The sequence below is a fragment of the Bombina bombina genome, chromosome 8 (genome assembly GCF_027579735.1).
Source record: "Bombina bombina isolate aBomBom1 chromosome 8, aBomBom1.pri, whole genome shotgun sequence".
NCBI classification, from domain to species: domain Eukaryota; kingdom Metazoa; phylum Chordata; class Amphibia; order Anura; family Bombinatoridae; genus Bombina; species Bombina bombina.
Genome location: NC_069506.1, coordinates 8214462 through 8241961, shown reverse-complemented (window position 1 = coordinate 8241961; position 27500 = coordinate 8214462). Strand labels below are relative to the sequence as shown.

The 27500-nt window shown below is 37.9% G+C and overlaps 1 protein-coding gene across 1 annotated transcript in view; it reads right to left on the bottom strand.

The window, feature by feature from the left end:
• Positions 1 to 27500, bottom strand: part of ZBTB16 (zinc finger and BTB domain containing 16) — a 197132-nt gene that overhangs the window by 12758 nt on the left and 156874 nt on the right. The window contains exons 4-5 of the mRNA XM_053690112.1: positions 19137 to 19223; positions 590 to 760 (exon numbers count right to left, since the gene is read on the bottom strand). Of these exons, the coding sequence (XP_053546087.1) occupies positions 590 to 760; positions 19137 to 19223 (258 nt within the window). The remainder of the gene's footprint in view (positions 1 to 589; positions 761 to 19136; positions 19224 to 27500) is intronic.

Below are 27500 nucleotides of genomic sequence, written 5' to 3'. Positions count from 1 at the left end.
ATAAAGGGGCAGTACACTGTAAAATTGTTTTTATATGAATGTATTTTCAATGACGACTTGAAATACCAGCTGCAGAGTATAAAATGAATGAGAAATTGCATTTTCAGGTTTATTTGTGTATATGAAATAGCTGGTTTTGTGTTTTTAAACCACAGCCTATTACAATAGGTTGAGCTTCAAGTAATATCAGATCTCATTATGTTATCACTTTGTGTACACACACTATCATGCCCCGCCCCCCACCCCCACCAGGAGTGTAATCTCTCCTGCTGGCTGTGTTTATTCAATAGAATATACTCCAGTATAGAAACTTTCAGTATAGGCCGAGATAACACATGCTAAATCAGCTATTTCAAATGCCAAAATAGGTGTAAAGGAGCTATTTGTAAACAATTTAAAACACTCATGCAGGTAAACTGAATAATTGGGAACAATTTAAAGGGGAGAACATTTCTGGGTGAACTGTCCCTTTAAATCTCCAGTGTGTTTATCAGGATTCTGTGCAGTTGGTAACTGTCAGCTAACTGCCCATGAGATCAGTATACAAAGTCCTGCTGTCCATGGTACTGAAATACTAAGATGCTCTTACCAGTGTGTGAGCGAAGGTGCCGTTTGAGTGCGGTGTGGCTGGGGAAAGTTCTGTTGCACTCGCTGCAGATATAGCTCCGCACCCCAGCATGCACTTCCATGTGCTGTTGCAGAGCAGTTTGAGTCTGAAAGCGCTTCCCACAGAGGAGGCAGAACACAGCCATATCGGATCCTGAAATACACAATGGGAAACCTGCATAAGTCTCTTGATCCCAGTTAGAGGAAATACCGGCTTATTTAGTCATTTTAGTGGGTATATTATATAGAAATTGCTTAAAGGGTACATTCTAGATTATGTAGAAAAATAATGGCATGTTGAGATATCAGCACAACTTTCCACTAGCCAAATGTTTGTATCCTAAACTCAGTATTTAGATTGCAAGCTCTGTGGAATAAACTCATCGTATGTATGTATGTATGTATGTATGTATGTGTGTATGCATGTATGTACGTACGTACGTATGAATGAATGTGTATGCATGTATGTATGTACGTATGTATGTATGTACGTACGTACGTATGAATGAATGAATGTGTATGCATGTATGTATGTACGTATGTATGTATGTACGTACGTACGTACGTATGAATGAATGTGTATGCATGTATGTATGTACGTATGTATGTATGTACGTATGAATGAATGAATGTGTATGCATGTATGTGTGTATGCATGTATGTATGTACGTATGTATGTATGTACGTACGTATGAATGAATGAATGTGTATGCATGTATGTGTGTATGCATGTATGTATGTACGTATGGATGAATGAATGAATGTGTATGCATGTATGTATGTATGTACGTACGTACGTATGAATGAATGTGTATGCATGTATGTGTGTACGTACGTACGTACGTATGGATGAATGAATGTGTATGCATGTATGTATGTATGTATGTACGTATGAATGAATGTGTATGCATGTATGTATGTATGAATGAATGTGTATGCATCCTTGTATGCATGTATGTATGTATGTGATATGTGCACTAGGATCCTTTGTGATCATCCAAATGCAGAAGGAGCCACTCGATCTCTTCGGATATTTTCATAGCTGGATTGATTCCTGTAAAAGATCCCCACTCTGGATTTGCACAGATCTTAGTGGGGATCTTTTACTGGAATCAATCCGGCTACGAAAATATCCAAAGGGAACAAGCGGCTCCTTACTTCTGCATTTGGATCCTGACAAAAGATCTGAATGCACATACAGGTATACCCCGCTCATACAGCGGGTTAGGGACCGGAGCCCGCTGTAAAGTGAAAACCGCCTTAAAGTGAAACAAGGCAGTTTTAGCTTTCTTTTCACTTACCAGTGTGTTTAAAAACGTGAAAACACGTTTGAACTAAATTATATTATGGGTGCAATAGTACAGCACAGTATTCAATAAATACTTTCCCTGTAAAATAGTGACAATTACTGTAGTAAAATGTGCCAGACTATAGCACCGAGACACAGATTGCACTGTAATGCTGTAAACAGAGTGAACTAAGCATAACAAGATGGTGCCAGTCACTTCTCTCGCAATCTCACGATGATTACAGCACTGTTTAAAAAACCTTGGAGGTTGAACTTCAGCTCCACAAAGCGCTGTATTAGCGAAGCGATGTAAAGTGACGTATACCTGTATCTAGTATGTATCTATATGTGTATATATTTATGTATTAATGCATGTAGGTATGTATGAAGTTATGAATGCATGCATGTATGCGTTTATGTATGAAAGCATGCGAGTATGCATGTATATATGTGTATGCATGTATGTATACATGTATGTATATATGTGTGTGTATATATTTATGTACAGGTATGTATGTATAATCTATGTATGTATGCATGCATGTATGTATATATGTATGTATATATTTATGTATGTACTGTATATATGTGTGTGTGTATATTTATGTACATGTATATGTATGTATATATGTGTGTATATATCTATGTATGTATATATTTATGTATGTATGTACTGTATATATGTGTGTATATATTTATGTACAGGTATGTATGTATGTATATATGTGTGTATGTATGTATGTATATATGTGTGTATGTATGTATGTATATATATATGTGTGTATGTATATATGTATATATGTGTGTATGTATATATTTATGTATGTACTGTATATATGTGTGTGTGTATATTTATGTACATGTATGTATCTATGTATGTATATATGTGTGTGTATATATCTATGTATGTATATATTTATGTATGTATGTACTGTATATATGTGTGTATGTATGTATGTATATATGTGTGTATATATATATGTGTGTATGCATGCATGTATGAAAGATAAATCCTGTATGAACGTTTTTATTTGCACTAATAATTCACAGAGTGGCATTTTAAATCACATATTGCATTTTTAATTGATATAGTCGCACTAAAACCTAAAATATTTGCTTTGCTTTACATTAAAACACCTATTTGTTCAGTATTTTTCCTGGTTTAGATAAATGAACATTGTAGACATACGGCTCGTACACTGAAGTGTTTTAAAAGTCAGTTTTATTGAAATGAGAAAATGAATTTCTATGTTTGCGATATAAAAAAGAATGATTATTGGATACACAAGTGCCTGGAAAATGAATTTAATTGTACAGCAGGTAAACAAATAAACAGTCATATTATTCTTTTGAAACACTAACGAAACATAATTTGTGGGAGATAATCATGAAGAAATAAAGCAATTATTTACTGAAAATTCAATTTTATAGTAATTGGAATGGACAAGTGGTATTCAGATGTGCAAGGACCATAATCTAAAGAATGAAAAGATATCAATATAAACGGAGGAACTGGATATCTATAAATGAAGTGGCTCAGTAGACACTGGAGAGAGAAATGTGCTTATTCCAGCCTCATGTAAGCAGAGAGTTTTTCCTGTTCTTGCTTGGAGAGTGTTTTGTCCCATATTGTCAGGGAAACAAAATTGCACCTGTTGTGTGCTAAATGTATACAATCGTCCTTTTGCAATTAGCTGCTGATCCCAAAATGCTTTTACGAGATAAAAAATACTTTATCAGAGGGGGGTATACATTGACAATTAATGTTAGTCTTGATCTATTCAGTGAAAAATTATACGGAATTGCTGTTTTGTACAATTAGCTATTCAGCCGTTGTTTTTTTATCTTTAGTTCATTTTAGAAAAAAAAATGGGTTCAAAAATTAGTATTCAATAAATTAAAATAAACACACACAAGGCTTATTCAGAAAACTGACGTCTTAATGGCTTTTTCTCGCTTTTAGAGAAGATTACAAATTAAGCAGCGTTTAAAAACATTTTACGGCTGATGCAAGGGGTTGCCTGAAATAGCCGTTTGCTATTCATTTCCACGGTAACCAATATAGTGTGCGTGAGGGGCCTATACTGTACTCAGAACAATAGGCCGCATGGCTACAAGAAAGGAGGATTGAGGGGAGAGAAATGTATACCATTCATTTGGGAGAACATGAAAAAAGTTAATTAGAATATAAAAAGACAGTTGCACAAAGCAAAAACGACGGCCTGAGAAATTACAGCTTTTGGGAGAAAAAAGGGCAATTTTGCTCACAACATGAAAGGAGATAAACAAACAGAAATTCTCTCCTTTGTCCTATAATTTGCCTATGGATCACATCAATATCTCTCTGTATATATTTCATGTGTTGGGAGGGAGTTAAGATTCTGAAAGTTAATTATGCCCACTGTCCTGTTTACTGAAGGAGCCATATTTTATTTACAAATACTTCAATGCTAGATCAGAACGCACATTTCATGGTCAACAGCCCCAGATATATATATTTTATATACCCCATAATTGTTTCTGATGTGCAGAAGTAATTTAATGAGTCACAGTGGATATTAAACAAAGCTTCCTAGATAGTTTTTGATGCATAATTTGTATATTTTAACAGAACAGAATAAAAACAACCCTACTAATAAAAAAACTGTGCAAAACAAGAACCAAATGAGTCACACGGAACAGTAATGCGGCTCGGTTTTGGGTCCTATTTCTCCGTCTACACAAATTTGATGTATTTAGAACATACAGGTTGAACAAAAATCTGTGGTGTGAAGTCAGAAGGAGTAATTAGTAAACATGGTGTTTCTCTGCTAGCTCATTGGCATGCGAGCCGGACGGTCCAAGACTCGTTTAAAATGCAGCCTGACAGAGCTTTGCAGGCTGCAAACCATTTGTTAGCTCCTATTGAAGAGGCTTCAGGGCCAGTGGCAATTAAACTGGAATTAGTGTTTGGAATGAGATACAGCAGATTCATACCAAAGAGGGGAGAGGGAATGGGCGTACATAGCAAAAGGAGGGGCAGACCTTTTCTTAAATATATCTCACTCTATACTTCTCCGCTCATCTCTTACATGTTGACTTGCCCTTGACAGATGATGGAGGAGAACTGCACTTTGATACAAGAGGAGGGTGGAGCAGGTCACATAAAAAAAACTAAACAAAAAAACAAAGTACATTAGTGTTATATTATTTGTCACAATTGCTTGGCTGTCATATGAAAGGTCTTCCTTACCAAAGGCAGTTGTGTTTTAACTCAAGAGATGGGAGAGGTTGAACTAATTATTGAAGAGGTTGGGTCACACTACTGTCCTTGCTCTTGATTTGAAGATATTTCCAAAATAAGAATGTCAAATAAATGTAATTGTATTAGAGGGGTAAACTGCTACAAGATGAGCCAAAAACACAGTTTCTAATGTATAACAGAATATAGATGTGCCTTGTAAATAAGATTTAAAAAAAAACATACATGCATTTCTTACGATAGTCCCACATTTTGCAGGACAGCTTGGAATCTGGACCTCAGTTTTGATGTCCCCAACCACCTCTCATTTCCCAGCTTCTATATATAAAGTTTACTTGGGGTAGCAAACATGTCCGATTAATGCAAATGCTGCAGTAATTACTCGGCTGAGCAGTCTCTGTGTAAGTTTTGCTCTACAAAATATAAGTCTGCAGACTGTACCCAGACCAACAAATCATTTAAGCAGGCTAACCAATTCTTGCCCTGTGAGAAAAAATTGGCAGGGACCAGGACCAGCGCTGTATACAGATGTGCGCAAGAGAGGCCAGAGCCGTATACAGATGAGCGCAAGAGAGACCAGGGTCAGTGCCGTATACAGATGCACGCAAGAGGGACAAGGGTCAGCGCCATACGCAGATGTGCAAGGGGGAGCAGGGTCAGCGGCTTATAGAGATGTGCAAGAGGGGATTCTGATCCTGTTGTGCTACTCTTTGGTCCAGATACAACATATGGAATTGTAATCAATTACATCAGCAGTCCATGTGTTGTATTCAGTCCAATGGAGGAGAAGCAGGCACTTGAAAACCGGAGGAATAGTGCAACAGGATCAGATTCCTTGAGAAAGCTGTGAGAACAGTGAAACGTATGTCGGAGGATTGAGGCTTGTCACAAAGAAGGGTGAAGTAATATACTGGCACAAGGGGAAGTGGAGAAAGGAACTGTATAAAAAGTTAAGGACTTGGCTGTCCATCTTGGTTCCCTTAATCTCCCTCACTAGTGCTTAACCGGAGACACTGAAAAGCCTTGTTTTGTTTTAATTTCTCTTAAGAAGTATATACATTGTATTGTTGTACACATTACTTCTAATTAAAGAAGATTGTTTTAGAACGTGATCCTGTTGTGCCATTGGGTTACTAAGTATGTGAGAAAAATCTCAGAGCTGGATTTCAGCCCTTTAGTACATATTATACAGTTACTATTGAAGATATCATCGATCTGTAGTATTACGCTATGAATTGTCTATCTTTTCTATTGAGAATACCAATTTGAAGATTCATTTGGGACTCAGTCCTCATTTGAGATTTAAATTCTGGATTTGCTTCCATTAATATAAGTATTTTCAATTAGGTTATTTATAGGTGTCTGTTCACTTATTTTATACATTGAATTTTATTGTGTTAACTACTTTTTGTTTCTTTACTTAATGCTACAGACCAGACAGACAGGAATTATGCAACGGGTTCCTCATCTATAAACTTGTAAGAAGTATATGAAACTTTCAAATAATCGTTTGTTAACCGCTGAAAAATGTCCACCAAGCTCCGCCGACAGTTTCTTCTTGTCCAGTTAGCAGTTTTCTTGTATGACAGTTTAACAGTACACGTTTAATATTTTTCAGTAAGCCATTTCAAATTGCACATGCACAAATCAGCGTATGCGAGTAGGAAAACTTATTTAAGAGTCGATTGTGATTGGTGAAACTTAACATAAAAAAATAAATATGCAATAGGTGGGCGGAGCTTGGTGGCCATTGTCAACTTCTAAGAAACAATGAATATTAAAATGTTTCATGTACTTCTTACAAGTTTATAGATGTGAGACCAGTTGCAGGATACTTCCCTGGTATGTAACAATAAGTAATCAAATTTTCGTATTGGGTCTAGACTGCCCCTTTAAGGATTTTACAAGCCTTACCATCGGGTTTAGATCCCTTACTGGAGATTTTTTCTTTTTTAACCTAAGCCAAATTGCATTTTTGGCAAGTTGCCATTTACCTTATTACTAGTGATAGACTTTATCGCATTGTTGCAGATAAATGTACTGAGTGTTTTAAAGCGTAAGAACATTAAACATCAACTCATTAAAAGTACATTGTTACCCAAAAACACATGATTCTGAGAGTCTGCGTCTATTTAATGGATCTTTATTTTCTTAAAAAATGAAAATGTTCTAAAGAAACAAGTAAGATTTTCAAATCTCAAACACAAAAGGATTCTTTTTTTTCAGCTGGAAGGCAATTTCATGAGAACATTATACCCTAAAGAAATCAAATTAGGGAATCTAAATTGTAACACCCATGGATGCTTTCTATACAAATTAGATATATTTTATTTTTAAATTTTGTTCCCAAGTAATTTTTTCCCTTTGAACATTAGGAGCAAGATTTCCGCAAGTTTTCCGCGTGCGATGTGGTCTCTTTGCAATCAATTTCCATTGCGCAGGAATTACAAGTCTTGAAGAATCACTGAAACATTCGCCTTTTACGCAACAATCCTTTCCGCACTCGAAGAGCTGTAGTTAATGCTTTTCCGCAACAAAAAAGTATCACAATACACTTCAAAAATACATTACAAAGTACAGTTACACTAAAACACTGTCTTACAAAAAATATTTAAAAAAAATATGGCACACAAACGTTTTAAGGGCTCAAATATAGATCTCGGGTGTAAGAAAAAAAAAGGCTATGCAGGGATTTTACATTGAGACATATACATAGAGAAACATGCATTTATATGTATAGAGATACGTTTAACTATGGAGATAATACAAATATTTCACATTACAATCTTATGCACATTAAACAATATCTCAGAGGGATTTTCAATGCGATATTTGCATATAGATCTCGAGATATCTAGACATGTATATATATATTCATATCTCGCTATAGATAGATATATCAAATATATAGAGAAATATTTATTGAAAAAATAAATAGAACATATTCCACATGTACACTTTTCAAGGAGAATGCACATCATAGGCTTCGATCAACACAGCATATTAGGTTTATGATTTTTTTTTAATCTGTTTTTTATTTGTCTTCTCTATTGACTTCTATAGGGAATACGTGAACGTGCACGCAATTTCACGATTTGCATTACGTGGTTTAACGTGCGTGCAGAATAAGTTGTATTGCATCTTATTAATACCTGCTCATCCCCAAATGCGGAAAAGCCATAATGTGCGCAGTGTTTTCGCAACGGATTTGCTGCGCGACTTGTAATCTTGCCCTAAAGGTATAACATTATTACCCTGCTGCCACATAGTGTTTAAGTCCCTTGCACGCTCCTGAGACTACCTCAGAATGCTCTTGTTAAGTTTCTACAAAGAAGGTCAAGAGAAAATTGGAAAGTTTTTCTTAAACTTGTATGCTCTCTCTCAATCAAATCATGAAACTTTCCCTATAGTTTACTAGTAAGGGGAGAAATGTTACTAGTCTACGAAAATCGGTAAGTTACAAAACAGGAAAAGGCGGTAAATTTAATAATCAAACTGGATTTTTCATTTTTTTTAATTACTCTCTATCTGAATGACGAAAGTTTAACAAGACTTCCGTGTTCTGTTAATGTAGGTTATAAAGGCGTGGTACTGTTCTAGTGCACAAATATGACCTAGTTCTGCCACACGTGATGTAGTTACATTAGAAAGAGAGAGGAAGTGAGTGTCTAAGTGTTTTTACATCTTCCTATAGTGAGACCACCGCAGTCTGCGTCCTAATGTTAGCCTTTTAGCACAATTAATTTATTCCGAGGGCCATCTGGCCAGCGCAAGCATAAAGCCCTGTCCCCTGTGAATAAGAGGCCATATCTGTCACACCCCTATACCCTGACCCCTCGGTCCCAAGTCTTTTCATGCAGGGACATGGCAAGGTTCATTCTTTTTCCCTCACCCATTGTGTACATACCCAATGGGGGCTGACAAGCGGGGCTGCCACTACAATCAGGATAGGGAAGTCCCCACAGACGGCTGAATGCAGCTAGTGACAGTGACATGTTAAAGCTTTTGATGCCAGAGGAGCCAGGGACCTCCTGTAACAAACATGCTTAACCCCTCCATTGCCATGTATCTAGAGGGCAGTGCTGCTAGGACACAAAATATATAGAAATGTGATGGCAAGAAAACATTCACAAGCTTTGAAGCTTTACCTAAAGTATAGAACACTAGAAAACAAAAGGCTTTTGTCATTGTTGTCATGTTGAAGAGATCATTAGTATTGCAGAAAACAGCATTATGTATAAATACTGAAACACAAGTCTAACAAATAATATAAATATATTTCTTGGTGGCGCTATTCAATTTCCTTTATATACATTTGTATAAATAAGAAATATCTAAGTGATAAAAATAGGAAATGTTTGTAAAATATAGAAGAATCACGAACGTGGATTTGTGAGCAGGAAATCATTTTAAAATGTAAAGCAATGAATTTCTGGGGGAGAAACCTTACAGCTAAAGGAGATCCATTTAATTATTTTTCTCTTATACACAATGGTTTATTCACTTTCACTATACTTATTTATGGTACTGTACTGTTAATTAGGTCTATATGCCTTTTACAGTGACTTTCAATAAGTTTGTCACGCATTACCCAGCTGTGAGTTTGGCCTTTTAAGTGAGCCAAGGTGGCATCTCTGTACAGTAGATTTGAATAAACAACAAATGAACGCTAAAAAGAGATTGAAATAGCACTTAAGGTAGATTTATCATAGTGCGAGCGGACATGATACGATATTGGGGATCATATCTGCTGCATATGCTCTTAACATTTATCATTGCACCAGCAGTTCTTGTGAACTTGGTCTTAAAAAGGAACTTAGAAATCTAAAAATCTGGTAAAGCCACAGTTAATTGACTAGATAGAAGATCTGCTGGACCTTTAAAACAACCAATAATTCCGATCAGATGACATATGAATCACTGCAAAGGGACCGAATGTGGATGCAAGTTCAAAGAAAGTTCTAGTGTTTACCGGTTTCTCTACTCTATGGTACAACCGGTTTCTCTACTCTATGGTACAAGCATTCGGTTCCTTTAATGGACACCAGAATGGAAAAAAATGAATAAAAAAAGTTAAGTGGATATACATCCACCATTCATAACGTTCAGGTATTTAGTCTTTAAGGATTCTTTCAATATATTTAAGAAAATAAGGTGGGTGGTCTTATTGAAAACGAAGAAAAGCTTTTCACAAAAGCTGGTGTTTAGTGTACGTGGACTTTTTATAATTTATAGTATAGGCCAGTATTCTAAAATCGGAACAATGTAATCTAATTCAGTCATTGATGTTGGACTATTACATCATGAATAAAATTTATAACATCAAAGGGGCTCTTGCTGACGGGCACCTTTATCTACAGGTAGATAATTACTACTTGTAGCAGTTATAAGTAATTTAATTCAAACACTGGAAGGAAATAATATCCCTCCTTCTATCATTCCCATTCCTGGCATATCCCTCCCACCATCTTTAACTTCACAAGAAAATGAGAGTGCTGATAAAGGGGAGGGGGCAAAGCTTTGTGTTTGTCTGCTGATCAGACCCTTAATGTACAAAAGAAAAGGGGACTTTAGGTCGGGCCACGAGATGACCCTGTGACTGGACAAAGAGCTTATAACCAATCCTGTAGCTGAGAAGGTTTAATTCTTGCAAACATCTATAATTCACTGTGACCATTTTTATCGGAACAATTTCTATTCTCCATCCACAACATTAAAAAAAAGTTAGTTACAAATGTCCAGGAGCCAACAATTTTCCACACATATAATATTTAATAATGGGTAATATCTAGCAAGATTAAATGCACAGTACTACTGATAATCATGAAAGTTTGAAGATCCATTTAAATCCCATATCATGTACTTATATTAAAAGGTGCTTAATTCTAGCTATGACTGTTTTTTGGTTTTAAAATTAATTCATAGTTGAAAAGGATATTCATAAAAACAAAAATATATAAGCAGAGATTAAAGCATTATATTAATCACTTACTGAACACACTCACTTATCAGATAATAAACCCCTAGGATGCCAGTGAGGACAAAAGTAGTGTCTTGCTGCTTTCTCTGGCATACAATGGGTTAAAGCAAGCTATATACTTTGACCACTAAGTCAAGATACAGAAGTAAAAAGGCTATATTGTGAGCTACAGCACAGAATTCCCTCTCTGTGTGACAAGGGATTAAGAAAATGTTTCTGGAGGGCACAGTACAGGAAGATGCTAGGTCTTACTCCGTAATCATAATGCTTTTGTTGGCAAAAGGTGAAAGGTCAATTCTGCCCTCCTGCTAATCCCTATCCAGCAGCATTGTTGTGGGAAGAATGACTAAGACCACTGTGGGGGTTACAGAGAGAGCAAAATAAAATGCAGAGTAGTAATAATAAAGAACAGATTGCAATTCTATCCATGATTAATATTGCGTCTTCGGCCATGCCTAGCCATTAGCCTGTTTGGGATTGAAAGCGTTAAGATGCTGGCCTTAGATAGCGTGTGTTTGTTAAACCTATTTATTGTTTGTAAATGAGACACACACACAAACAAGGTTGCAATGAGACACACACACAAACAAGGTTGCAATGAGACACACATACAAACAAGGTTGCAATGAGACACACACACACACACACAGTTACAGTAAGACACACACACACAGTTACAGTAAGACACACACACACACACAGTTACAGTAAGACACACACACACACACACAGTTACAGTAAGACACACACACACACACAGTTACAGTAAGACACACACACACACACAGTTACAGTAAGACACACACACACAGTTACAGTAAGACACACACACAGTTACAGTAAGACACACACACACAGTTACAGTAAGACACACACACAGTTACAGTAAGACACACACACAGTTACAGTAAGACACACACACACACAGTTACAGTAAGACAAACACAAAGGTTACAGTAAGACACACACACACAGTTACAGTAAGACACACACAAAGGTTACAGTAAGAAACACACAAAGGTTACAGTAAGAAACACACAAAGGTTACAGTAAGACACACACACGCACACACACGGAACAGAAGCTAAATTAGATAACCGCTCTGGAACTTTAGTTCTGAGCTACTCAAGAGGGGTGCTTTAAGAGGACAAACTTCTATTTACAAGACACTTCTGTTGTGTTGTTAAAAAATAATGTTTCTGAAACAAATTAACATCCTTTCTACTGCAATTGTTATTCAATAGTCAAACTGCACCCGCCTAATTTGGAGGAGCCAATCAGGGTTTAGTCCACAGACGACAAGGCTAGTCACTGTCATACAGTTAGGTTATTTGATAAAGCCAATTAGGGACATATATGTAGCAGTGTTAGCCTTGAGTAGACTGCAGGTGCATTTCAAGTTCTGAGAATTAAAAACTGTTTAGTTTCAGGGCTAAAGTTACATGAAAAGGGGGCAAAATAAATAATGAAAACTATATCGCAAAGTTGTTTCATTACAAATAACTAAATATTTTATATAAAAATTTCAAGGTGATTGCTGTCCCTTAAAAAAGACATTACATTAATTTTCCTGTTCCCTCTACCAAGGGGCAATTAGTAAAGCATTAAAGCGCTTTGATTAATATTTATTTGGTTTACTTATGGAGGCTTGTCTCAGTTTTACCAACAGAGCTTTGTTAAAGAGACAGTGGGGTTAAAATAAAATCTTTGTGATTCAGCTAGAGCACAATATCCTCTTTTTCTCAGGCCCCTTGTAACATTGGTACAAATGTGCTGCACACACTACTGCTGACATAGTGCTCAAGGCACAAGCACGCTCCTGAGACTATCCGCTCAAGGCACAAGCATGGCTCCTGAGACTATCCGCTCAAGGCACAAGCACGCTCCTGAGACTATCCGCTCAAGGCACAAGCACGCTCCTGAGACTATCCGCTCAAGGCACAAGCACGCTCCTGAGACTATCCGCTCAAGGCACAAGCACGCTCCTGAGACTATCCGCTCAAGGCACAAGCACGCTCCTGAGACTATCTCTGCATGCTCTCATGGAAAGGAGCTCAGTTCCAGCGCAGTAGAGAAAGAGAAGGGAAACTTCATAAGAGGTAAATTAATTAGATTTGTTTTATTTTAAAAAAAACACAACACTTTTATTTTGACTCCCTTGTTAGGTTAACACTGCAGTAGTAGTTGAGCACAAACCTGCATTTCATGCCAAAACCAACCTGTGTAACTTCTGCTTTTTCACACACATACATACATGAGTATAATCCGAAGCCGTTATGCAAGAGCGACACTTAACGCGTTGCCATAAGCTGCAGGCTACTTCAGTACACCTGCGTCAGACATGTACGGTCGACATCATATGTGTAGTGGTGGTTTTGTCTTGCTGACCCCACGGTGCCTATTTTTTTTAGCTGTTTAAATGATTCCTTTCAGCAAGTGTCTGACTCCATTGGAAACCGCAAGTTTCTAAAATTAGACACTAACATACCAAGGTCACAGTGACCACAATCCATAGGGAATATGAGATTGTGGCCCCTGTAAAATCTATCAGAACTCTCCCATTTAGAAGGCAATAACTATCTTCCAAGCTTAGAATATTTATATATGACCGCTCATATAAACTGGCTTGGGCTAAAAGTAATTAGATCACAGATAATGTGTGTTTTGTAAAGTTCAAGGTCTGGCCAAGTTTACAAATTGAAATAACAGTTTGTCAGTTTCCTAAATCACTAACAAATGAATGGTCTTCTATCTTTAAATTGTAGAAGGTGTAACTTGACAGATCATTACTTTTTATATTTTAAAATATTTCCACCAAAATGATTTAATTTAAGAACTGAAAATCCTCTCTGGATAAAACTTAAGTCTAATATTTATCAAACAAACTTTTTAAAGTAAATAAAAAAAAAAATACTCTAAGCCACTAATTCACTAATGTTGGAAAGTGATACAAGCAAGAGACGAATGATACATTAATTATCTTTCTCTTCCTGATCATGTACCCAAGAATGCTATTTATCCCTGTGGCACATACACTATATGGCCAAAAGTATGTGCTGACCTGATCATCATACCTATTATTATTTATTTATAAAGCGCCAACAGATTTCGCAGCACATAAAAGTACAGTACATAGAATACAATATAAAAAAGACACTAAAGTTTAACAAACAAATACAGGGGGAATTGAGGGCCCTATTCCTGTGGGAACTTACAATCTAGATGGGTAGGAGGATGAGAAACAGGAGGTGGGGACTGCAAAGGTGAGAATGATGTTAGTGAGGAGTTAGATGAGGGCAGCTATTAGGCAAGTGGAATTCTAAACCATGGATATTAATATGGAGTCCCTACCGCCCCAATTTGCAACTATAACAGCCACAAATATTTTGGGAAGGCATTTCACATAATTTTGGAGTGTGTCTGTGGGAATCTGTGGCCATACCTAGTATTTATAAAGCATTATAAGGAAGTGCCCACCAGCCAGTAAGCATTATAAGGAAGTGCCCACCAGCCAATGAGCATTAGTAGGAAGTGCCCACCAGCCAATGAGCATTAGTAGGAAGTGCCCACCAGCCAATAAGCATTAGTAGGAAGTGCCCACCAGCCAATAAGCATTAGTAGGAAGTGCCCACCAGCCAATAAGCATTAGTAGGAAGTGCCCACCAGCCAATAAGCATTACTAGGAAGTGCCAACCAGCCAATAAGCATTACTAGGAAGTGCCCACCAGCCAGTAAGCATTATAAGGAAGTGCCCACCAGCCAATGAGCATTAGAAGGAAGTGCCCACCAGCCAGTAAGCATTATAAGGAAGTGCCCACCAGCCAATGAGCACTAGTAGGAAGTGCCCACCAGCCAATGAGCACTAGTAAGAAGTGTCCACCAGCCAGTGAGCACTAGTAAGAAGTGTCCACCAGCCAGTGAGCATTAGTAGGAAATACCTTTCAGCCAGTGAGCATGAGTAAGAAGTGCCTATCAGCCAGTGAGCATGAGTAAGAAGTGCCTATCAGCCAGTGAGCATGAGTAAGAAGTGCCTATCAGCCAGTGAGCATGAGTAAGAAGTGCCTATCAGCCAGTGAGCATGAGTAAGAAGTGCCTATCAGCCAGTGAGCATGAGTAAGAAGTGCCTATCAGCCAGTGAGCATGAGTAAGAAGTGCCTATCAGCCAGTGAGCATGAGTAAGAAGTGCCTATCAGCCAGTGAGCATGAGTAAGAAGTGCCTATCAGCCAGTGAGCATGAGTAAGAAGTGCCTATCAGCCAGTGAGCATGAGTAAGAAGTGCCTATCAGCCAGTGAGCATGAGTAAGAAGTGCCTATCAGCCAGTGAGCATGAGTAAGAAGTGCCTATCAGCCAGTGAGCATGAGTAAGAAGTGCCTATCAGCCAGTGAGCATGAGTAAGAAGTGCCTATCAGCCAGTGAGCATGAGTAAGAAGTGCCTATCAGCCAGTGAGCATGAGTAAGAAGTGCCTATCAGCCAGTGAGCATGAGTAAGAAGTGCCTATCAGCCAGTGAGCATGAGTAAGAAGTGCCTATCAGCCAGTGAGCATGAGTAAGAAGTGCCTATCAGCCAGTGAGCATGAGTAAGAAGTGCCTATCAGCCAGTGAGCATGAGTAAGAAGTGCCTATCAGCCAGTGAGCATGAGTAAGAAGTGCCTATCAGCCAGTGAGCATGAGTAAGAAGTGCCTATCAGCCAGTGAGCATGAGTAAGAAGTGCCTATCAGCCAGTGAGCATGAGTAAGAAGTGCCTATCAGCCAGTGAGCATGAGTAAGAAGTGCCTATCAGCCAGTGAGCATGAGTAAGAAGTGCCTATCAGCCAGTGAGCATTAGTAAGAAGTACCTATCAGCCAGTGAGCATTAGTAAGAAGTGCCTATCAGCCAGTGAGCATTAGTAAGAAGTGCCTATCAGCCAGTGAGCATTAGTAAGAAGTACCTATCAGCCAGTGAGCATTAGTAAGAAGTGCCCACCAGCCATTGAGCTTTAGTAGGAAGTACCTATCAGCTAGTGAGCATTAGTAGGAAGCACCTATCAGCCAGTGAGCATTAGTAGGAAGTACCTATCAGCTAGTGAGCATTAGTAGGAAGTACCTATCAGCTAGTGAGCATTAGTAGGAAGTACCTTTCAGCTAGTGAGCATTAGTAGGAAGTACCTATCAGCCAGTGAGCATTAGTAGGAAGTACCCACCATTACTCTGAGGGCAGGGGCTACAATTAGAATTTCTAAGTGGTTATTTTACAACAAAACAAGTAAGCTGTTTTTCACACAATCTGTTTCTTTTTTTGGTTACTCCGATTTAACATTTATTTTTACTAAAGGAGTACAGTTTAATATCCCTTTAAAGGGACACTAAAATCAAATTTTTTCTATAATGATTCAGGTAGAGCAGCAATTTTAAGCAACTTTCTAGTTTACTCCTATTATCAATTTTCCTTCGTACTCTTGCTACCTTTATTTAAAAATCAGGAATGTAAAGCTTAAGAGGCGTCCCGTTTTTGGCTGAGAACCTGGGTTATGCTTGCTTAATTTATCCACCAATTAGCAAGCACTATCCATGGTGCTGAACCTAAAATGGGCTGGCTTCTAAGCTTTAACCCCTTAATGACCACAGCACTTTTCCATTTTCTGTCCGTTTGGGACCAAGGCTATTTTTACATTTTTGCGGTGTTTGTGTTTAGCTGTAATTTTCCTCTTACTCATTTACTGTACCCACACATATTATATACCGTTTTTCTCGCCATTAAATGGACTTTCAAAATATACCATTATTTTCATCATATCTTATAATTTACTATAAAAAATATTATAAAATATGAGGAAAAAATGGAAAAAAACACACTTTTTCTAACTTTGACCCCCAAAATCTGTTACACATCTACAACCACCAAAAAACACCCATGCTAAATAGTTTCTAAATTTTGTCCTGAGTTTAGAAATACCCAATGTGTACAGGTTCTTTGCTTTTTTTGCAAGTTATAGGGCCATAAATACAAGTAGCACTTTGCCATTTCCAAACCACTTTTTTTCAAAATTAGCGCTAGTTACATTGGGACACTAATATCTTTCAGGAATCTCTGAATATCCATTGACATGTATATATTTTTTTTTAGAAGACATCCCAAAGTATTGATCTAGGCCCATTTTGGTATATTTCATGCCACCATTTCACCGCCGAATGCGATCAAATAAAAAATTTTTTTTACTTTTTCACAAATTTTTTCACAAACTTTAGGTTTCTCACTGAAATTATTTACAAACAACTCATGAAATTATGGAATAAATGGTTGTAAATGCTTCTCTGGGATCCCCTTTGTTCATAAATAGCAGACATATATGGCTTTGGCTTTGCTTTTTGGTAATTAGAAGGCTGCTAAATGCCACTGCGCACCACACGTGTATTATGCCCAGCAGTGAATGGGTTAATTAGGGAGCATGTAGGGAGCTTCTAGGGTTAATTTTAGCTCTAGTGTAGTGTAGTAGACAACCCCAAGTATTGATCTAGGTCCATTTTGGTATATTTCATGCCACCATTTCACCGCCAAAAGCAATCAAATAAAAAAAAATTGTTCACTTTTTCAAACTTTAGGTTTTTCACTAAAATTATTTACAAACAGCTTGTGCAATTATGGCACAAATGGTTTTAAATGCTTCTCTGGGATCCCCTTTGTTCAGAAATAGCAGACATATATGGCTTTGGCGTTGCTTTTTGGTAATTATAAGGCCGCTAAATGCTGCTACGCATCACATGTGTATTATGGCCAGCAGTGAAGGGGTTAATTAGGTAGTTTGTAGGGAGCTTGCAGGGTTAATTTTAGCTTTAGTGTAGAGATCAGACTCCCACCTGACACATCCCACCCCCTGATCCCTCCCAAACAGCACTCTTCCCTCCCCCACCCCACAATTGTCCCCGCCATCTTAAGTACTGGCAGAAAGTCTGCCAGTACTAAAATAAAAGGTATAAAAAAAAAAAAAAAAAAAAAAAAATTTTTAAGCATATTTACATATGCTGCTATGTAGGGTCCCCCCTTAGCCCCCAACCTCCCTGATCCCCCCAAAATAGCTCCCTAACCCTCCCCCTCTGCCTTACCCAGTTTGCAAATAAAAATGTTTTTTTTTTATTTTTTATTATTTGTTTCTGTAGTGTAGCTTCCCCCCCACAGTCCAATACCCCACCAGCCAAACCGATCACCAAAATAAACATATTAACCCCTTTGATCCCCACTTCTAACAAAAAAACTTTCTGTAGCGTAGTGGTTCCTACCCGCTCCCTCCCCGTGCACGCGCCCGCCCGGCCTCCCCGTGCACGTGCGCGCGTCCGTGCGCGTCCCCCCGGTCGTCCCCGCCTCCGATCCCGCCCCCCTCCGCATCACAAAGGCCATCGATGGCCGCCACCCACCTCCCACACCGGCTCCCACCCACCAACGAACGTAGCCGTTAATGTCCGGTGCAGAGAGGGCCACAGAGTGGCTCTCTCTGCACCGGATGGCTACAAATGGTTATTGCAGGATGCCTCGATATCGAGGCATCACTGCAATAACCGGAAAGCAGCTGGAAGCGAGCAGGATCGCTTCCAGCTGCTTTCCACACCGAGGACGTGCAGGGTACGTCCTCAGGCGTTAACTGCCTTTTTTTTGAGGACGTACCCTGCACGTCCTCGGTCATTACGGGGTTAAATAACTGCTTTTTAAATAGATAGCAAGAGAACAAAGAATAAAATTATAGTAGGAGTAAACTAGAAAGTTGCTTAAAATTGCATGCTCTATCTGAATCATTAATGAAAACATTTGGGTTTAGTATCCCTTTAATTGATTAATAAATAAAGTAATAGTTTGCTTCGCTAATGAACAAATATTATTGATTTTGTCAAAATAAGAATGAGTCATTAATGTCTGCGCGTCTAATATGGTCCAATTGGACACACCAAAGACTAATAATGGGAAGGCTGTGTAGGAAATAATAAACCTATTGCTACACTAACAGCCGTGAGAATGCATATACTGTGTACAAATCTAACAATATAACTCACCTGTGTGCGTCTGCCGATGAGCTTCGTACGTATCTTCCTTGGAGAACTGTGCACCGCACTGTTCACACACAAACGCCTTGGCCCCAGCTGGTGAGAGAAATAAACCAGTCAGCCTTAACACACACAACAACACAAACACACAATGTGACAGCAGTTCACACAGCAGCCCACAGACTATAAACATTTTACTGGTAACTTTTTCTCTAATTTTGTTTGACAAAGTGTAACCTTAAAAATAAATCTCAATCACAGGTAATATTTTTTTAATTCTCCAGTTTCCTGTAATTTACATAACGTTTTTTTCTCCCTTCCAACGAGCTTAGAGCACATGCATACGTAGGTTTACTGCCCTTTTCCTCAACCTGCTACAAAATGACCCGGGTATTATCATCATCATCATCATCATCATTTATTTGTATAGCGCCGCCAAATTCAATAGCGCTGGGTACAATGAAAGGGGTATACAATGATAAGGATTTGTGATAAAATACAAAACATATAGGGCTGCAACTAACTATTATTTTCATAATCTATTAATCGGCCGATTATTTTTTCGATTAATCGGGTAAAAAAAAAAAAAAAAAAGTATCAATAATGGTTTCATATATTTTAAATGAAAACCACATACTGAGTGTTACAAATATAAACTTCAGACTAAAACTTTACACTAACACAACTGTTTGTCCATTTCTTAAGCAGCAGAACACATTTGCATAATTAAGCAAAACAACAAACTGTTTAAAAAGAGGTAGAATTAGAAAGAGTTAGACGATCACTGCTTAGAACATTCTGTTATTCACTCTTTGAGAAACTTTGCATTGAAATGTAAAGATGTCAATGTGTGCACAAGTTCCTGGCTGAGGCTTACTCTTTTTGCAGCTATTTTGCCTGCAGCAGAGAAGAGGCTCTCAGATGGTGTTAAGATGCATAAGTAGGGTTTTGCCAATTTCGCCAAAGTGGGATATTTATCTTTGTTAGCTCTTCACCAATGCTAAGTGTTTTCTACCTTGGCAAGGGGCCTCATACAGTAAGCTTGGACTTGATTCTAACATAAAAAATATCTTGAATATCTATATGCAATGGTAAATAACCAGCTATAAGGTTAGGGGAAAATATCTAGTCCGCTCTAAAAATAACAGATATATACTTATAGTGGTTGAATCTGGTGCATATTTTCACAATTTATTAAAACTATAAACTTACGTCAAAAGTGATAAGGACTTTATATCAATAACAGGACAAAGCCTTACACATTTATTTATACAGTACATATAATCAGCAATAACATGCAAACAGCTAATAATGGTGCAAACAGATAACAGTGCACATCCATTTACCGGTAAATAACTCCCATGACTCTAGGGCTAGGTGTAAACAACAAGCTCAGCACTAGATCATGCAAAGCATAGTCACAAATCACCTGATTTAATATAAACAATCCAAATGACTACTATTATATCTGGGTGGCACATAAGCCAGGAGTAGTTGTAAACTTATACTGTCCTGAAAAAGTGAAATGTAAATGTCTGTAGACGTCCTTTAGGCTAAGGACATAACCATAAAACACAATGTCATGTGCAGGAGCTAATTAGCGTGAAGCAGCTGGTGTTGTGCACAGACCAACTAATTGCAAACCAACTAATCGACTATGAAATTTGTTGACAACTATTTTCATAATCGATTATAACGATTAGTTGTTGCAGCTCTAAACATAACAAAACTAAACAAATCTAGTACAGGAGAAAGAGGGCCCTGCTCCGGAGAGCTCACAGTCTGCAGGTTCAGGGTGCAATGACATAAGGTTGGGGTAGCTTATCACATCGGTTGTAGTTCCAGGAGTGAGTCAGGCAGTTCATGTATTAGTTTGTAAAGATGAAGTGCACTGAACCCCCCCCCCCCCCAAATAATCAACGCTGAGGCACACACCAAGCATGTGACCAGGAGGAGGTTCCCATTATAGCGCAAACGAAGAAAAAGCATCAGAAGAATGAAGAGACCAAACAAACGTCATTGTGCTGCTTACATCTATCAGCAGTAATAAGAACTATCAGTGTGCTGCTTACATCTATCAGCAGTAATAAGAACTATCAGTGTGCTGCTTACATTTATCAGCAGTAATAAGCACTAACAAACGTCAGGGTGCTACTTACATCTATCAGCAGTAATAAGAACTATCAGTGTGCTGCTTACATTTATCAGCAGTAATAAGCACTAACAAACGTCAGGGTGCTACTTACATCTATCAGCAGTAATAAGCACTAACATCAGGGTGCTGCTTACATCTATCAGCAGTAATACACACTAACATCAGGGTGCTGCTTACATCAGCAGTAATAAGCACTAACATCAGGGTGCTGCTTACATCTACCAGCTGTAATAAGCACTAACAAACGTCAGGGTGCTACTTACATCTATCAGCAGTATTAGGCACTAACATCAGTTTACTGCTTACATCTATCAGCAGTAATACACACTAACATCAGGGTGCTGCTTACATCTATCAGCAGTAATACACACTAACATCAGGGTGCTGCTTACATCAGCAGTAATAAGCACTAACAAACGTCAGGGTGCTGCTTACATCTATCAGCAGTATTAGGCACTAACATCAGTTTACTGCTTACATCTATCAGCAGTAATAAGCACTAACATCAGGGTGCTGCTTACATTAGCAGTAATAAGCACTAACAAATGTCAGGGTGCCGCTTACATCTATCAGCAGTAATAAGCACCAACGTCGGGGTGCTGTTTACATCTATCAGCAGCAATAAGCACCAACAGTGTGCTGCTTATATCTATCAGCAGTAATAAGCACTAACATCCGGGTGCTGCTTACATCAGCAGTAATAAGCACTGACAGGGTGCTGCTTACATCAGCAGTAATAAGCACAAACGTCAGGGTGCTGCTTACATCTACCAGCTGTAATAAGCACTAACAAACGTCAGGGTGATGCTTACATCTGCAGTAATAGGCACTAACAAACAGGGTGCTGCTTACATCTATCAGTAATAAGCACTAGCAAATGTCAGGGCTACATCTATCAGCAGTAAGAAGCACCAATAAACATCAGTGTACTGCTTACATCTATCAGCAATAAGCACCAACCAACAGTGTGCTGCTTACATCAGCAGTAAGAAGCACCAACCATCAGTGTGTTGCTTACATCTACCAGCAGTAATAAGCACCAATGTTAGAGAGCTGCTTACATCAGCAGTAATAAGCACTAACAAATGTCAGGGTGCTGCTTATATCTATCAGCAGTAATAAGCACCAACAAACGTCAGGGTGCTGCTTACATCTATAAGCAGTAAAAAGCACTAACATCAGGGTTCTGCTTACATCAGCAGTAAGAAGCACCAAAAAACAGTGTGCTGCTTATATCTATCAGCAGTAATAAGCACTAAAACATCAGGGTGCTGCTTACATCTACCAGCTGTAATAAGCACTAACAAACGCCAGGGTGCTGCTTACATCTACCAGCTGTAATAAGCACTAACAAACATCAGGGTGCTGCTTACATCTATCAGCAGTAATAAGCACCAAACGTCAGGGTGCTGCTTACATCTATCAGCAGTAATAAGAACTAACAAACAGGGTGCTAATTACATCTATCAGCAGTAATAAGCACTAACGAACTTCAGGATGCTGCTTACATCTATCAGTAGTATTAAGCACCAAACGTCAGTGTGCTGCTTACATCAATCAGCAGTAATAAGCACTAACAGGGTGCTGCTTACATCAGCAGTAATAGGCACTAACAAACGTCAGGGTGCTGCTTATATCTATCAGCAGTAATAAGCACCAACAAACGTCAGGGTGCTGCTTACATCTATCAGCAAAAATAAGCTCTAACATCAGTTTACTGCTTACATCTATCAGCAGTAATAAGCACCGTCAGTGTGCTGCTTACATCTATCAGCAATAAGCACCAAACATCAGCAGTAATAAGCACCAACCGTCAGTGTGCTGCTTACAACTATCAGCAGTAGTAAGCACAAACGTCAGGGTGCTGCTTACATCTATCAGCAGTAATAAGCACCAACCAACGTCAGTGTGCTGCTGACATCAGCAATAATAAGCACTAACGTGCTGCTTACATCAGCAGTAATAATCAGCAACAGTGTGCTGCTTACATCAGCAATAAGCACCAACATCAGTGTGCTGCTCACATCTATCAGCAATAATAGGCACCAGTGTGCTGCTTACATCAGCAGTAATAAGCACCAACCAACGTCAGTGTGCTGCTTACATCTATCAGCAGTAATAAGCACTAACAGTGAGCTGCTTACATACATCACCAGTAATAAGCACCAACCAACGTCAGTGTGCTGCTTACATCTGCCAGCAGTAATAAGCACTAACAGTGAGCTGCTTACATACATCACCAGTAATAAGCACTAACAAACGTCAGGGTGCTGCTTACATATACCAGCAGTAATAAGCACTAACAGTGAGCTGCTTACATATACCAGCAGTAATAAGCACTAACAAACGTCAGGGTGCTGCTTACATATACCAGCAGTAATAAGCACTAACAGTGAGCTGCTTACATCCATCACCAGTAATAAGCACCAACCAACGTCAGTGTGCTGCTTACATCTGCCAGCAGTAATAAGCACTAACAGTGAGCTGCTTACATCCATCACCAACAATAACATGATCTTTCAATTGTAGAAAAAAAACACACACTTCCCAATAGTTAAAATCAGGAGTCTCTCCCTCCCAATAGGTAGAAACTGAACTGCAGGAAGGGGGGGATACATATGAGAAAGTGGAATAGAGCAACACGTTTTGTTATGGTTTCTGCGTACTCTAGTGAGAACAAAATCGCTAAATCCAACCGTTTCTGAGAACAATATTAAAAATAATTTCATATTTTTCTTGTCATCTTCAAAGAAACTGGATTTAAAATATGATGCAAAATCAAAACATGAATAGGTTAAAAAAATGAACAGAACTTAGCTGTTACCATTAAAACAGGATTTAAACTTGTCTTGGCAGTGAAGGAGTTAAAACAAGCCCTTCACATCCTCTGTCTATATATAAAAAAAACTACACACAATCCATTTTAATAATCTGGTCATGAAAATTCTTGGGGGATTTTATAAATAAACATGTGGGCATTTTGCTAACGAGATCTGCATGTTTGGTCTGATGCGGAACATCGTGTTCCAAAACATCTCTGCCGAAAAAAATAAAAACATTAAAAAAAAAACGCCAGTGGAGAGAACAATAAGTACAGACGGAGCTTGGTTTATGGCAGCCTCTTTGTACAGTCTTATTTACAGTACTGCTTATCAGTACAGGAACAGCCCCGGCTGCCAAATTCACATAGTACGGAGTGTTCTTTGCTCCTCTTTTTATATCATTGTCAACAAAACAAGGAAGAAAAAAATCTACTGAAGAGAAAATGTGTCTACAGAAATAGATCAAGGGGGTATTCAATTATTTTTTGTTTTTTTTTTAAATGTTAAGAGGGGGTGGCAGCAGTTTGTACTGGATTGCAAGCTCTGCTGCTTAGGCAGCCTTTTCCCTTATGTTCTGCTAGAGGTGAACAGTATTCGAAGAGAAAATTTTGTAGAAGTTGTACAGATTCCTATTTGAACATCCCTAAAAAATAAATACATAATATATATATAAATATATAATATATATGTGTGTGTGTGTGTATATATATATATATATATATATATATATATATATAATATATGTGTGTGTGTGTATATATATATATATATATATATATATATATATATATATATATACACATACATATATATACACATACATATATATATATATATATATATATATATACACATACACACATACACACACACACACACACACAGTATGTGTGTGTGTATATATATATATATATATATATATATATATATATATACACATACACACAGGTAGCCCTCAGTTTACGCCGGGGTTAGGTTCCAGAAGGAATGGTTGTAAATTGAAACCGTTGTAAATTGAAACCCAGTTTATAATGTAAGTCAATGGGAAGTGAGGGTGATAGGTTCCAGGCCCCTCTCAAAATTCTCATAAGTAACACCTAATACATTAATTTGAAAGCTTTGAAATGAAGACGTTAAATGCTAAACAGCATTATAAACCTAATAAAATAATCACACAACACAGACTTCACTTGCATTTTTCTGCAAACAGTTTTTTCTATGCATTCTAATCTGGACTGATTTATAGACAGGAAGATCTTGTTCCTTTAAAATCTGCTCGATAGCTCAGGTCTGGTTAAACTGGTTAATTTCAGCTTGCTTGGCTTTGCTGCAACACAAGCGGACAGTTCCACCTACTGGCTATTTTAATAAATGCACTGCTTCTCAATGCTTTTCAATAGCAGTCACATGACTGGAAAAAAAGGTTGTTATTCTGAAACGGTGTAAATTGAACCGTTGTAAAACGAGGGCCACCTGTATGTATGTGTATATATATATATATATATATATATATATATATATATATATACACACACACACATATATATACACATATATATATACACACACATATACACACACACACATACAGGTGGCCCTCAGTTTTCAGAATAACAACCTTTTTTTCAGTCATGTGACTGCTATTGAAAAGCATTGAGAAGCAGTGCATTGATTAAAATAGCCAGTAGGTGGAGCTGTCCGCTTGTGTTGCAGCAAAGCCAAGCAAGCTGAAATGAATCAGTTTAACCAGACCTGAGCTATCGAGTAGCTTGCAAAGGAACAAGATCTTCCTGTCTATAAATCAGTCCAGATTGGAATGCATAGAAAGAGCTGTTTGCAAAAAAATGCAAGTAAAGTCTGTGTTGTGTGATTATTTTATTAGGTTTATAATGCTGTTTAGCAAATGTTTTAGTTCATTTAAGTTAGGCCTGGAACCTAACTCCCTCACTTCCCCTTGACTTACATTATAAAACTGTGTTTCAATTTACAACGTTTTGATTTACAACCATTCCTTCTGGAACCTAACCCTGGCGTAAACTGAGGGCTATCTGTATATACACACATACATACACACTAGTTGTGGGATCCGAGCACTCACTGTAAGTGGAGTTGCCTGGATGCACTCTATGGTAGATAGGCAGAAACTTTTGTGTAGAGAAGAGGCACACTCAGGGCTTAATTAAAGGGACACTGAACTCAATTTTTTTATTTTGTAATTCAGAAAGAGCATGCAATTTTAAGCAACTTTCTAATTTACTCCTATTATCAATTTTTCTTCGTTCTCTTGCTATCATTATTTGAAAAAGAAGGCATCTAAGCTTTTTTTTGGTTTCAGTACTCTGGACAGCACTTTTTTATTGGTGGATGAATTTATCCACCAATCAGCAAGGACAACCCAGATTGTTCACCAAAAATGGGCCGGCATCTAAACTTACATTCTTGCATTTCAAATAAAGATACCAAGAGAATGAAGAAAAGTTGATAATAGGAGTAAATTAGAAAGTTGCTTAAAATTTCATGTTCAATCTGAATCACAAAATAATTTTTTTGGGTACAGTGTCCCTTTAATATACATTTTATTAATAAATTCATTAATCCAGTCAGTCAACATTTCGGTCCTCGCAGGGACCTTTGTCAAGACTCCATGAGAGGGTGTGTAAAGCTATCAGCTATATTTATAGTCGTATGAAAAAGTTTAGGCACCCCTGACAATTTCCATGATTTTCATATATAAATAATTGGGTGTTTGGATCAGCAATTTCATTTTGATCTCTCAAATAACTGAAAGACACAGTATTATTTCAGTAGTGAAATGAGGTTTATTGGATTAACAGAAAATGTGCAATATGCATCAAAACAAAATTAGACAGGTCCATAAATTTGGGCACCCCCAACAGAAATATCGCAATAATATTTAGTAAAGCCTCCTTTAGAAGAAATAACAGCCTCTAGACGCTTTCTATAGCCTGTAATGAGTGTCTGGATTCTGGATGAAGGTATTTTGGACCATTCCTCCTTGCAAAACATTTCCACTTCAGTTAGGTTTGATGGTTGCTGAGCATGGACAGCCCGCTTCAAATCACCCCACAGATTTTCAATGATATTCAGGTCTGGGGACTAGGATTGCTATTCCAGAACACTGTATTTGTTCCTCTGCATAAATGCCAGAGTAGATTTTAAGCAGTGTTTTGGGTTGTTGTCTTGTTAAAATATCCAGCCCCGACGTAACTTCAACTTTGTGACTGATTCCTCAACATTATTCTCAAGTATCTGCTGATATTGAGTGGAATTCATGCAAGCCTCAACTTTAACAAGATTCCCAGTACCGGCACTGACCACACAGAACCACAGCATGATGGAACATCCACCAAATTTTACTGTGGCTAGCAAGTGTTT